The 15,687-nt window shown below is 35.7% G+C and overlaps 1 protein-coding gene across 1 annotated transcript in view; it reads left to right on the top strand.

Moving 5' to 3' along the window:
• The first annotated feature begins 743 nt into the window (after positions 1-743).
• The window catches only part of LOC106683908 (uncharacterized), a 22,155-nt gene continuing 7,211 nt past the window's right edge, over positions 744-15,687 (top strand). Inside the window, exons 1-3 of the mRNA XM_014425657.3 lie at positions 744-894; positions 8,944-9,083; positions 9,161-9,275. Coding sequence (XP_014281143.1) covers positions 813-894; positions 8,944-9,083; positions 9,161-9,275 — 337 coding nt within the window. The 5' untranslated portion in view covers positions 744-812. The remainder of the gene's footprint in view (positions 895-8,943; positions 9,084-9,160; positions 9,276-15,687) is intronic.

Here is a 15,687-nt window from a genome sequence, read left to right as displayed (position 1 = left end):
CTTCAGTTCTTCATCAGAACATCTTGTCTCTCTCCGTCAGCTACTCATCTGTCGTCTCCTATTCGGACCTGCACTTTTTCAAACTTTCTAGCCAAAAATATTAAACTTAATAGTATCCAATGACGAAAATGTATGCACAACAAGATATGGTACAGTATTTCAAAAATGTCTGTATTAATTTCATTGAATAGTATTTATTTCCTTCTTTGCTTATCACAAAACCATTGACTGGTTTTAGAAGATGGTGAAAATATAATGTAAACATGTTAGTAATAGAAAATAAGTATATTTACTGCAAATAATACTTAATAATAATAAATATAATTATTAATATTGCAAGCTATATAAACGTAATAGAAGAGAGCTTAAGACGTCACGTGAAGGAAATTGGATTCTGAGAAAGTAAGATGAAGAAGAATATTGTAGTGCACATATGTAATGATGTGCCATGAAAGGATGAAAATCAGGTGAAAGATAAGTTCAGTATCATTGTCATAATAGATTTTTTCACTTAAAAATTTATACTTTCAGTAGATGGGACGAACATGTTCTTTCATACTACTTTGTTTTAAGAGGCTAATAATCACAATTCCAAACCACATCCGATTTTTTTCATCATCCATTGTCTCGGACAAGAGATTATTTGCAGGGCGATTTCCCACACTCCACAATAAAAAAAAATGTAATTGAACAAGAAATGACAAAACTTAACAAGGTCAGTTAATCATACTGGAATTGGCAGTTAGATAACCCATGCTAGTGGAGGGGAACCATATAGCTGAGCTACATCCTCACTGCTGCACACAGTCGATATGGTACTGATTATGTCTAACTACATACTGGCATTGGTCTTTGCTGTGGTGTCCGTGGATGGATCCGTCGGAGGCCTGCAAGGTGAGTAGGTAGAATTTGTCTATGTGAATTATATTTGAGTATGGACATGATACGTGATTTAAGAATAGGAAAAATACTAGAGTATTTATTTTTACCATTAAGTAACAAAATTAATGTAAAATAAAGTGGAACTCCTAAGAAACATGATTTAATAAAATTGAGAAAAAATTTCATAACAATTCTACAATACTTGAAAATACTTAGGGAAAATAAATTATATTGATAATTTTATTTATTTTTTTTTTTTTATCATTTTTAAATGAAAATTTGTTTCAAACCGTTAGATTTGAACAAAATTGCACACTTAATTCCATTTGTCATTTAGTCGTGATGATCATTCATTTTTTTCGCTAACTATACAGAGAATTTATCTAGAAAAAACTAAAAAAGTATTACTGTCACTATTTTTGAAAAATAATATTTAAAAAACTAAACAACACTAAATTATTAACTAGTTATTTGATACTGTTTATTACTGTTTTACTAAAAATTAAAAATTTTCAAGATTCATTGATATATTTTACTCATAAAAGTAATTGCCAACTTATGAAAAAAAGTTACATATAATACTCACGTAAAACCATGAAAAAATCATTGTATACATCTATTGATTTAATTTGATGATCTATTTAATGTATAAATAATGTGGTCAAAGACGATTAATTCACAAATAATGGATATTTGTATCTAAAACGCATTTCGAGGAACGCCTCAAAACTACTCAACATAGAATACCTTAAATTTTAACCAAAAATAATAAGTCAATTTTTGATATCATTTATTTCCAGATCAGGTTCAGTAGAATAATCTTTTGACATTTGTTATGAAATTTTAATCCATTATTAAATTGTTTTCTTATCAGTAACGAAATAAACAGATTTATTTGATTTTTTTTTCTAATTTTAAATTATTTATGATCATCTAATAAGGTAAAGATTTGTTTTTCAAATAACAACTTATAAAAGATTACTACTCATATTATATTTAAGTACATAGTAATACAAAATAAAATTTTCATCAATGAAACTTCGTAAGTAAGCAATAATTTCATTTTAAAAAATTACGGTTGTTATATTTACAATATCTTTTCATTAAAAAACAAACAATGATTAACGCTAATATAGCCTCATACAAAGCGATATGAGCCTTTAATAAAATCTGACAACAATTTTAAGAAGGGGAAACTTTATAAACTTTATTTAAAGTTTATTTATAACTTTAATAATAAAACTGGAGTAATAAATATTTTATTAATAGGTGATACTCGTGCTCATGTAGACACTCGTGTTAGTCTTACTTGTACTCTGACTTTTCCAACAAACACTTATATCCAGTAGGCTGGTTGATGTAGGACATGTCACAATCTCACAAGAGGAGATCATAACACAAAAAAAGGCAATCTTTTTTTTCTTACCTCCTTTATTAAACAGATAAATAACAATATTAATATATATCTAAATATATACAGACGTAATTGGTGCCTTTTATTTGCCTCTTGGCATGCCAATCCAATCCAATCCAAAGCCAATCCTTCCCCGCGACGGTCCTATATCACTTTTAAAATATTTGCATAAAAAGGGAAGAGAAGACTTTAACTTAGTTTAATCGAGCAATATTTACATTTTCTGCCCAGTCGGATTCGAAATCGGGTCCTTGGAGTTAGTAGCCACGCTTAGCTAACGCTAAAACTAACTTAGCTTTACCCCGTAGCTAACGCTCTTTTTTATATCTATTTTTAGAAAAATAAAATGGCATTAGGGGTAGAGGCCTAGGGAGACAGGCACAGTCATTCAATGTCGAGCCACTTGGTATCATACATGGAGAAGTCCTACCTGGACCATGCCACTTCAGCCACCACCAGGCTTACCCTCTCCAGGAGCACCACCCGGAGCCTAACCCCAGCCTCCGTCAAACAGCTGGCTTAAAAGGTAGATATCATCAATTACCTTTCCAAAGAAGCCAAATTTTTGTCTCGAAGAAAATAAAGATGAAGTGGAATGTTATATTAGAAGGCTTGAAGGTGAAGTGAGACAAGAAATCAAGATTCTTAAAATCGTAGGATCCACAACGGAAGCGCCATTAACACCAGGGGAAGGGCGCTTGTAAAATGGAAATAGACTCCTCAAGAACCACAGATAGGATCAAGCATCCAACATACGACAGGAAATCACTCTAGGCAACATATCGGCGACAGTTTACAGCAGTGACAGCAAATTTCCTAATCGTAACATTACGAGGTGAAGCTCTGTTTTTCGGGCGTACCTGAGGAAAGCCAGAACGACTTCAACTATTTGTGTGACTAACTCGGGAGAATATTTGGTGACCATGGCCTGGAGCAGCTGTACCGGACACAGTTCAGAACGAGGAAACAAGATCCCGGGAAATCGCTGCAAGCGTTTATTTAGTGCCGAGATCTCTGGACTGGTAAGGCTAGCGTATACTACGGTTCCAGAGGACTTCCAGAAAGGCATAGCTGTTGATGTATTTACTGACGGAGTACGTGATCTTCACCTTCAACAAAGCCTGCAACTATCAAGAGACCGAAAACCATTGGTGAAACCTTAGCGAGAGCTCTTGAGTTAAAAGCGATCAAGAAATGCTTGCAAAAGGGTCGACCATAACTGCGTCAGACTCAAGTTTGACCGGAGCAGGAACATCAGGACGGAAACAACACCAACAGCTTAGAAGATAAGCACGATAGATTAGTAAAGAAGCTGAAGTCATATCCATATACCACCAGTCAGGAGGCCTCAAAGATACTAATATTGTGACGAACCTGGCCATTTCAAGAACTGCAAGGTTACGCCACGGCGGGTCGACCTGATACTCAAGTACCAGGGAAACTCACAATAACCAGTTTCAAGGGGCAGAATCTGGCACCATCATCATTCGCCCCAAAAATCAAGCTGAAGATTTCACTACTTCAATGTAGGGAAAACAGCCTCATTAAAGAAGGTAAATTAGGAATATACTGTTGTTGGTACTGGATTAGAATACAATTATTAGAACTGACCTTGCACCCAATTTAAAAGTGGAAACATCGAATAAAGAGTACTTACTCTCCTCAGCTAATGGCGAGGTTATGAATGTTTCCGGAGTAGTACATATTAAAGTCGGAAGCTCAAAATTTATTCAAAAAACGGAAGAATAGAAAAATAAAATAGTCGGATGGGAGCCCCCAAGAGGGCTCCAGAACCCACAGGAGTTGACTCACGGCCAGAGTGTAACAGAAAACAAATTTTCTGCCCAGCCGGATTCGAACTCGGGTCCTTGGAGTTAGAAGCCACGCGCTTTACCACCCCATTGACTCGTCCTGAACCCAGCCTCTGTTATAGGTGGCCTACAAGGTAGACTCCTCAATTACTTTTCCAAAGAACCCAAAGTTGTCAATTACTCTTTGGACTATTTCCCTAGTGAGCTGAGGCCAGTTAGCAATCTCACAAGAGGAGATCATAAAACAAGAAAAAAGGCATTCCTTCAGCACCGGACGCCCCCACTAAGACCCCCAGGGAGCGACGGTCCTCACTTTTGAAATATTTGGTTAAAACGGGAAGAGGAGACTTAACATTAATCGAGCAATATTTAAAAAGCGCCTGGAATTGGAAAACGGCGTGCTTCCAATTACTTAATGTATTAAGAATTCGTTTAGATAATTAATAAGCCAATAATATAATAAAAACATAAAATTATTATCGATTATCTATAGGAGTTTTATAATGCAATTAAAGATGCTAATATTACATCAGTTTTGTAATAACACATCAAACTTATTTTGATTATAAATCGTGCACCATTTTTGCTTTGTTGGAGGGAAACGTAAAATTGGTGAATCCAATGAGCCCTAAAATTATGCAACAGCGAATTATCAGAAATTGCATTTTCTATTTCTACATTCAGTAATTACGGTGAACTTGGCCTTGATAGAGAATCTTGGATAATCTCTAAAACTTCATATTAAATTACTCTATATTTCTTTTATATGTTACACATAGCTTTTACTATTTTTTTTTTTAGTAATCTTATTATGAATCCAAAGATATTCTTCGTAATGAATTTCTTTTATTTTTAGATGAAATTCTTTTATTTCGTGGGGGAAAAAATGTTTTTTTTCTGTTTTATTATATCATATAAAAATATGTAATTTATATATATCCGATCACGGATTGATTATTATGTTGTGTAATGTACCAACTCGATGTATTTGGGCAGCATGAATGAATAAAGCATTTCTTTCTCTGCTTTTCAGATTATTATTGAATAACTATAAAGAAAGGAGTTAGAAAAAATAATAGAAAACAAAAATATGATAGTAAAAATTAAAAAAGAATTGAAAGGATCAGATATTTTGTCCTCTATCCTTTTAATCTATTCTTTTCGCAGGCATATGAAACGAATTTTGGCAAATAATAGGTACTACTACTTTGCACGTTTTATAATTAGGCATCCAATCATAATCTGATTCCAGTCAAGAAACTATCTTCAAACCTAAATTAAGAACAACATTGGAAGGTAGGATGATGTTAATTAATTATAATAGGATAATTCCAGGAACTAAACGGTTGTAAGAGTTTAACTTAAACGGAGAACTGTAGGAACTTGAATGAACTTAGTTGAGCCATAAAAGGGTTGATAATTAGTACAGACTAAACCTAACTACTTCTTTTTATCAACTGAGCCCGCCGCCTCCAGCCCGTTTTAGGGCTAAATTCTATTCTTTCTCTAAACCAAACTTTCACTACCAAAATTTAAATAGCCTATTTATTCTATTGCCATAATAATTAGTATTGTTTATGTTTTTTTATCCAGAAAGATTTAAAATGTGGCACCAATTTTAAATTTAATGGGAAATTTATATTAATACTAAAAATCAATCCAAGACAGGCTTTTCAAATTGAAAACTTCATACTTATAATTATCAACTGGGAACAAAAGTGCGCACCTTTGTAGCAAATGATAGAGCTGTTAGTCTCCTAACTCTTCAGTTCGTAACTTAGTTAAATTTACACAATAAAGTATTGTGACTTTTCCATAAGCAGAGTACCCAGGGTTACAGAATGTTCCTTACTAAAAAAATCAGAACTGAGCTCTTCAATGTCAGTGTTCAAACTACAACATAATTCGATTTGGTATACTCTGATGCTATAATAGAATTACAACATTGGGCATATATGCTCTTAATGTTGATTTTTTTTCATCACAGAGATGGAACATTTATAGACTTATTTCACTGTTAGGTGGGCGTCATTTAAGTATTATCAGAATCAGACACTGGGTTTGAAATAATGTTATATACAATTCTGATATAATTCTATATGCAATCTGCATATTACTAACATCTTAAAAGTATTTGTCAATTTTGAATAATTGAAGATAAGCGTTGAAAATCATGTATTCTGTTTGAGAAATTTTAAACGACGTTGAAAAAAGTATACACTTCATCTGATCACCTAGTCATATTGGGATTAGAGGTAACGAAACAGCAAAAGAAGTGCTCACCCTTTCAGGACGCAATATAGCTTTCTTGACAGCGTCGGAGCTCGTACGGCCACTAAGAGAGGCCATATTACAGGAGTGGCAGGTACTGTGGTAATGGTGGGGCAGCAGCCCGCCAAATAAATTGAAGGCGAATAAGAAAAGTGTTAAAGCATGAGGCAGCTCCAGTCGCGGCACCGCACAAAGGTGGTTAGACTGACGCGCCCAAGAATAGGGCACACTAGACTCCTCGACATCCACATGATTACAATAGAGGATCCACCCAGATGCCAGAAATGTAATAAAAGGCTATGTAATAAATAATATCTTCGAAGAGTGTGTTTTCTACGCTAGAAGAATAAATGAATTGGGCACACCATCAAATATATTAGAGGCCTTGGGAATTGGGGAAACATATTTAAATAAGATTATGTCTTTTCAGAAAAAAACAAGTGGCGTTGATGACCTTCATTTCTAAACAACCAACCAATAATTGAAGATATTAAACTAAACCAAATATTTAATTTTAGACAACCATTTATTATTTTGCTAAGATTTTTAACTATTTTTAAGTAAATATACGAAGAATTAACCTATCAATATTTTACATAAATAGTGGAACATCTGACAAATAAATGTTTATTTTTTAATTTTGTATTCGAGCAATAACCTCGATTGTCCCGTTGTCGGAGTTTCTTTTGTGACAGCTCCTTAGTTTGGGGACTACTACCCCCTATGGGAAGACTAACTAATGGAGAAAGCAACTAAAATTTATGAAACAATCTTAGCAATATGCCCATTTCAAAACAATGTTCAGGAGTAGACTCGACTGTCACCAATCAGTTAATAATACCTAAATAATATATTTTCTGTTTATGCATAATTAGTGGTCTTTATCGGATAAATTTTAATATCGTCCTCAAAACAGAGTACCATTAAATGATTTGTTTTTCTCTTTAAAATTACATAGGGAATATGAATTCAGTAATTTTTCTAGCCGTGATGAATATCAGGTTGGACTGCTGGACCATCATCTTTCATGGTTATCAATATCTATTACTGCACAAATTGTAGCAATGATTCAAACCACAAGGATAAGAGATTGCACTGCACGTTCAAACATCGATAGAATTACTATATATCTAAGGCAAATAAACTATGGTAATTTTGGCTTATATTAACTTTATTGAGGTGATACATTTTAATTTCTTTCAGAGTAGTTACAGCTCAAAGTAGTAATTATTAAATAATCAACGTAATTGTTCATCTTATCTAATACAAAAGTAAAACATGTCATAACATACTTTTAATTATTCCCCATTATGGTAATATTTTCCATTATATAATAAACAAATAATAAAAAGCAAGACAAATAAAATGTGCTGATTTTATGAACAATTTGAAGATACAACTAATATAAGTTGCATACTATGATTTTCCTACTAGTAAAATCTACATAATCTAATGAAATTAGAATTTCATGAACATAACTGGAATAATTTATGGTGTTATTAGTTTTTACCGGAATTTGATAAACTTTATACATATTTATATTTACAAGTTTGAAGGCGGCTGCCGTAATGTGCAATAAAATATTCATGAATTGAGAGCATCATAGTTAAAATTTATTATTCATGAAAAGTTTTCTTAAAGCTAAGTGCTTTAAACTCTCAAATAAAAATTACTGAAGGGTTGTACTTCAAAAAGAATCCTTTTCTACTTATCTTTCTATGACCTTAATCTCTACTGACTTGTAACTAGTACTTGGATTAGGTTTTTCTATTTATTTTTGTTTAAAAATTTAAATATGCTACTAGTACTGAATACTCAGTAGAAACTTATGCGGTTCGAAGCTTCTGAATTTGGCGACCATTTGAGTTACCTGAAATTCCTTTTGAAGGAAAGAGATGCAATGGTATTTTTTTTTATATACATTATATTGCTACATCTCTGGCTAACCGCAATATAGTAGGTGGAGGTTCCAAAAACTGCAATGATTATATATTTATAATATCTATAATATCTATGTCTGTCGGTTCCTAATGGGGACCTATCAACAGTTCTTGAAAATGTATCGATCTAATTCAAATGATCAATACGACAGACTTCGACATAGTGTGTTAAATTTAATTGCGCATACTTAATCGGCAAACATTGAATACCTTTTTCAAAGATATCTTATTTATCAATTCGCTTAGATATGATAATAATGGGTTTATAGCGGCTATTTCATGTTGAAGTTTATTTAATAAAAAATAACTTATGGATAAAAGATATTGAACATAAATTACAATGGATTTATACATAAAATTTAATTGTCAATACTGGACTTTACTTACATAATATCAGACTTCACTATTATTTAATCTGTTTTTTCACTCAAAATTATAGTTTTATCATTCATATAACATATATTGTGAACTATGGGTTTTCCTCCTTCAGCTCCAGAATATTGAACCCATTCGGCTCCAGTTCTTCCTCGTGACTTCTGTCTCTCACTCGGATCTGTGTTTCATATTACGAATTTATATATTTTATTGAATCACTGAAGGTATAAAAAAATGTTTTTGTTTATAGGTGAACTTTCCGAAAAGGAGCTGTTGGGGCTAGCAGACATGTATCATCACTCTAAAGCAATCTCAAAGAGATCCTTGAGGAACACAGGAGATATGGATGACCACCGATACCACAAAAGACATATGTTCCCGGACTATAAGGTACTTTAGCAGCTTATGTGATGCAACTGTGATCAAATAAAAAGATATCCTTATAATTCCCATAAACATTTGTGCAGCATTGTTGCGGTGAAACGGACAGCAGAAATAATATAAGACGGAAGGAAGCATGGACAGTAGTGAAAGACTGTGTGGAACAGGTGAAGACAAAATCTAACGAACTAGAGGAATTTGGTAAGTAGATAGATAAAATTAGCAAATACTTAAATGATACATAATTATTCACAACTTTAGGTAAAAGTAATTTAACCCGCAACGTAACAACTAGGTCTATTAGACCCATTTAAATTATTTCTTTATTCTCAATGTCAAATTAAACCTTCAGAACAACTACTCATTTATTACTTTGTTATATAATTATAATAAAAAACTTATCAAGAATTTATCAACACAATAATGATTTGAAAAACAAGGAGAGGGATCCAAATAAAACGGCACAAATAGTAGAGCATGCAACCAAAAACCAGCATATTTTTGATTTTGAAAATACAATAATTTTACATAAAGAAAATAATACATTCAAAAGGAAAATACTTGAATCCATTTACATATCTGAAAATATTAACTACAGTGAATTTCAAAACAGATACAAGAAATCTGAACCAACACTATGCAGAGATATTAAGTAAAATTAATTTATGAAAAATATGGGATAAATTAAATGTGGATAATTATAATTAGCCTTGATGGGAACTTTACTAATGAAATAAAGAGGAAAATTAACAACAATGTTGTTATAATAAATAATTTTAATGCTTGAACTGCGTGGAGGAAGGTTACAAGCATTGTTGTGATAAAGTTTTAAAAAATAGTGACTATTGACTAATTAGGTAATTAGACATAATGTGGGATATACTTATTAACAAAAAATATGTTTTACCTAATATTTTAATGTATCATAAAAATTGTTGTTTTGACCTGGGCAGAATAGCCTGCATGAATTTGAGTTTTTAAATCATTTAGTTCCAAAATTGTATTAAGGTAAGATAAATTATAAATAATAATATTAAGTAATTTTAAATGTTTGAGGTTCATACATGTAATAAAAGCTGTTTTATGGTAGATTGTCCCTGAGGATGCCAGGATTGGCCGAAACGTTGGACTTTTAAGAAAAATAAAATGTGTTGAGACTAAAATGGATAGAAATTAAATTATTTATTTTAACACAATTAACCAGTCTCAAGAAAGTGTTTAAGATTATAAATTAAATAAAAAACTTCATTTTGGTTGTTTTTTCATAGGACTTATTTTTTTATTAAATTTCAATCAAAAAAGTTAAGGAAAAATCTCAAAAACCATATACATTCTGCATTTTTTGATATACAATTTATTGTTTATTCCACCTCTACCCCAGAGGGTCACTAGTGAATCAAGCATAGCAATAATATAGCAATAACTATACTCTGATGTTATATTTTTTTTAAACTATTAATTTTTCAACTTCGTTTTCTTTGTCTTGGAGGACCTCTACCATGGTCGTTCCTACCATGAACTTTTTTTCTCAGTGCAGAGAAGAGGGGGCACTCTAATAGCACGTGTTTTAATTTTCTGATACCTTGGCAGTCCATACACGTTGGTGGTTCTAGACTATATAAGAAGTAGCCGTGTGAAGACAAGACTCCGATGCGGAGATGGCTGAGTATGACCTCATCTCGCCTTGACTTTCGGTTTGATGTTTTGCAGCCAGTGCAATATTTTTTTGCTTCCAATAACTTAGCACAACTTCTTTTCGAAGTTTGATTCCATCTTTCCCTAGTAAGAGTAAGAAACTGATATTTCTATTCTTCTCTAGGTAACACCTCTATCACGGAATGTTATATCTTGATGAAGAGCTGAGTAGACAGCAGCACCGACTCTCTGATTGCCAGATATACCACAACATGAGGGATTTTATATGAAGATTATCAATATTCTATACTTAAATCAATGCATTAAATTTTTATTTCCTGTGAAAATTGATTTCCTTATTTTTATATCCTGTGCGATTTCCTTGACTGGGCTGGTCGCAATCTGGAGATGTTGTCTTTTAACTCTTGAAGTGCCCCGTGAGGTTCAAATTTCTTCTTGTTCTCTTGAAGGAATTCTCCTGGGAGACGTATAGGGCATTCATACAGCGCCTCAGCTATGTTAGACGAAGTGTCATCGCGTAGGCTAGCTCGTAGTCCCAATAATACCGTTGGCAAAACTCTTGTCCAATTGACATTGTTAAGGTGAGCTGTGATTGCAGTCTTCAATGTTCGGTGCCATCGCTCAATACAGCCATGTGTTAGGGGGCGGTGGTCTGTGATTATATAAAAATTCTTGCCCTCTAATAGGTATCTGAAATGTTTTACTGCTTCATATATGGCCAGTAATTCACGGTCATATACAGAATATTTTTTTCTGAGAATTACTCAGCGCCTTGGAGAAAAAGCTGAGTGGTTGCCAAGTATTGTCCTCCTTTTGCTGTAATACTGCGCCTATGGCTATACCCAATGCATCTTTCGCTATGGATATTTCAGCAGCGGGGTCGGGGTGATTCAGCTGGGCAGCCTCTGCCAAATTTTTCTTTGTTGCTTCGAATGCTTCTGTTGTCCTCATATCCCACTCAATCGGTGCTGTATCTTTTTTTGGTCTCCCGTGAGTTAGCTCGTTGAGGGGCTGCTGTATGCTAGCCGCATTCGGTAGACAGGGCCAGTAGAAATTCACCATACCCAGAAAGCGACGGAGCTGGGGAAGGTTTTTTGGTAGCGGGTAGTCTAGTATGGTTTTCACTCTATTGTCCAGTGGCGTTATGCCTGTTTGGGTGAGGTGATATCCTAAAAATTCTAATTCGGTTACTCTGAAAATACATTTGGCCAGATCGACAGCGATACCATATTTGTCCAGTCTCTGTAGGACTTACCGCAGATGAGTTTCGTGTTGCTATTCGCTATCTGACGCAATCAGGAAATCATCTAGAAATTTGTATAAATAGGTCAGGTTGCGAAATGTATCGTCGACGAATCTCTGGTAGCTTTGTCCTGCGTTCCTAAGGCCAAAATTCATTCTGTTATACTCTATTAGGCCAAACGGTGTTATAATGGCCGTCTTCTCTCGGTCTTTTTCTGCGACCGGTTTATGGTAGTAGGCGCGGCGTAGGTCAATCTTGGAAAATATTTTCTTGCCATGCAGTTCCATCGTGAAGTCCCGAAGGTTTGGCACTCCGTACTGGTCTGGAATTGTTTGCTTATTTAGCGCTCTATAATCGCCGCATAATCTTAGGCTTCCATATGCTTTCTTCACCACGTGCAGTGGACTTGACCAGGGACTCTTTGAAGGGCGACAAATACCTTCTTTTATTAGGTTCTTGATCTCCTTCTTTACTTCCTGGTATATCCCGGGCGATAGGCGTCGACCTTTTGTCTCTATGTAGTGTTCGACGACTCCGCTGGGTGGTCCACGTATTGGTGTGATCTTGGTTATAGTGGGGAATTCGTTCAGGATCCTTGCATATCTCTGATTACGTGGGTGCTACTGAGAATACTGGCATTTCTTCTTCTGAAATATTCCCTGTCGTTTTCTGGCCTGTAAGCTCATTGATCAACCTCCTGTTTCTCAGGTCTACTGTAAGTTGATGTCAGTAGAGGAAATCCGCACCTTGCCTACGTCTGCTAGTATGAAGGGGTTTCTTAAATCCTAGGTCCACATCTCTGGTCGCTTCGCCAATTAGGCGTATAATATAAGCCAATATAAGTGGCTATTGAGGAATTGTTAGCCGCTACCAGCGTGAAGTCTGATGGGTTCCTGCGCCGTCCCTTAGGGACTGGTAGCAGTGAAATTGAAGCTCCTGTGTCTATCAGGAAAGGCTGACCCGTTATTCGATCTTTGACGAAAAGGCGGCGGTGTGGGTGCGGAGTGAAAGTTTCCGCCACAACGTTCACTGGTCGGAGTTTAAATTTGGCTCTGAGCTCTTCGCTTTCCATTTACAAGGTTTTCTGCACTTAAGAGACCTTTCTTGAAAGCGTCGATGGTAGTAGCAAATACCGCACGGATGGGATTTGGATCTTGCACGTGCGCCATTCCGTCCTCGGCTTAGGCTTCGTCCGCACTCTCTTGATCCTAAGATACCAAGTATTCCGTCTATATCCTGCCGGAGATCCCTTAGATCTTCCTTATAGTCACGCGATGGCTTATCCACCGTCTGTCTCGTAGTGGAAGGTCGGGCGATGGTGTAGGTTTCAGTTGGCTCAGATACTTCGTGGATTTTGTCAGCTATAGCAGCCAGTTTCTCCATATCTGTGTGTTCTGTGGCGGCCAATATTGGTTGGAACTTTGTGGGTAGGTTTTTCAGCCATAATGGCTTGATGAACTCAGCGTTCACGCAGTCTCCAGCTAGTTGCTGCATCCTTCGTAGTAACTGCGACGGGGTTTGGTGTCCTAGCGGGATGTCATCTAATAGTTTCTTTATCCTTAAGTTTTCTGATTCTCCGTAGGCCTTCAAATTTTCATATGTCTGCTTAAGAGGATTCCGTAATAAGGTCTTCCACATGTGCTAATACGTCCTGATCGATATTCGGGATCCGAAGTTGAAATTTTATGGTGCTTGATGTGACCTTCGAAAGTTGGGAATACGGCCTCGCAGGTGGCGAACCATAGCACAGGGTGTTCCTCCAGTAACGTGGTATTCTTGATACTGGTCCTTGATATGTATCGATTTCCTGAGAATCCCTTCTCTGTCCTTTTGTCTCTTCCGTCTCTGAATCTCCTGCCATCTCTCTAGTTATTTCTTGTTCCTCCTTATGTCTTCGTCTGGATCACGTCGGGGTCACCACTTGTCGGGTTTGTCTGGTTTTAGGCGGTTCTCCAGCCTGACATCTACTGTACAGAAGGCCCACGACAAGGCGTATTCATTAATAGGTAAGAAAGGAAGCCCGTGCCAGGGGATGAGCCCTGGACACTGACTAGATAGAGGAGGTCTAGGTGAGAGAGTCTGAGGCAGAGTAACAGTTCTAGTTGCCGAGATGAAACGGACGGACCAGTAAGCTGATAAGGCTAGGTGCAGCTCTAGTTGCCGAGATGAAGCGGACGGACTAGAGCCGGAGAGAGACGGGAAATTACACTGGTTGCCGAGATGAAGCGGACGGACCAACGTAACCGTTAAGGATTAGGTTACAATCTTAGTTGCCGAGATGAAGCAGACGGACTAGAGCCGGAGAGAGACGGGAAATTACACTGGTTGCCGAGATGAAGCGGACGGACCAGTGTAACCGTTAAGGATTAGGTTACAATCTTAGTTGCCGAGATGAAGCGGACGGACTAAGATGGTTGGAGAAAGGGAAAGGAGATAGACCATTGTCTAAGGGGAGCATAATAAAAAATCAACTCTTGTGAGAATAGATTAGCAATGAACTTGTCTATCTCAAGTACAGGGTAAGCCACCAGTTCTATGACTAGACCTGGAAAAGGCTTGATTTAACGGATCAATCCCGGTGGCAATTGAAGGCCTCATGTGATCGGTTATCACTGAGGATTCACTCTTTTAACTCTACTTGAGATAGTTCCGTAGACTCTTTTTGCTCCATCTCTTTTTATTTTATAATTAACATTCTTACACATTACATATATACATTTGTACAAGAGATCGTATTTTTATAATAATAACATTATATACAATTGCCTAGTTTCTGTGACGCTTGTAGTGCTGGCCCCTGGCGGGTTATAGCGGCACTCCTTGCTCGCTGATTGCTACACTTCTATTACAGGATGTTGACTTTATTTACAATGAAATTGCTTTTAGGACATAGAATCCGTAACAATGATGCTATGTTGAGCTTGAGCAGTACAGGCGTTCATGACAACTTCTTTAATGGCATTTCCGTCTTCCGTGCAGACATAGCAAACTCCTAAAAGTTAGTATTTCAGGGAGGGAGGCCAAGAGAGCATCTACAATTTACGTTCATTTGGAGGTCTGGAACTCTTTTATTACTGCTTGCTGAAAAGTACTGCTTTAAATGGTTCTGCACCAAACATGAACTCTTTTAGGATGTGTGTGGAAGCGAATTTTTTTAGCAGAAAATTTTATCATGATGTATGAAGTTTTCGACTCAAGAGAGGATTTGGCGCATTGTACATATACTTTCACTTGTTGAACTATAAGCCCCTCAATATATCCATAGTACAGCATTATGAACTAAATCGAAAATTTTTAAAATAATCCTCTTTCTAATGCCATAGACACATACTTTAAAGTCCAATTTGGTTCGAATTAAAACTCGTTATACTCTCAGTAAGCTGATACTGTCAGCTTCTTAACTTTAGAACGAAAGACATGTAAGGATGTCAAGTCTATTTAAATATTCTTCTTTAAGACTTTTCATGTCTACTTCAAGTTTATATCGAATTTGACGCCAAGTTATTTCTAATGATCTACAAACAAGATTTCTGCCATTCCTAACCTTAGTTTAGGATATGCAGAACAACTCCTTAGTATATGGCTAAATATGGCTTATGTTTTACTTACTGAGAAAGTAAAACCACTATTTCTTGCCAATCCTACTTCTTTCTTCAATTCTTCATTAAGCTTTTATTCCATAATCATGAGAATTATTCAACTATTCATTAATTG

This window comes from Halyomorpha halys, unplaced genomic scaffold (assembly GCF_000696795.3).
Source record: "Halyomorpha halys isolate HHAL.00 unplaced genomic scaffold, Hhal_1.1 Scaffold526.1, whole genome shotgun sequence".
NCBI lineage: Eukaryota > Metazoa > Arthropoda > Insecta > Hemiptera > Pentatomidae > Halyomorpha > Halyomorpha halys.
Note: the sequence above shows the minus strand (reverse complement) of the source record. Positions and strands in the feature narration are given on the sequence as shown.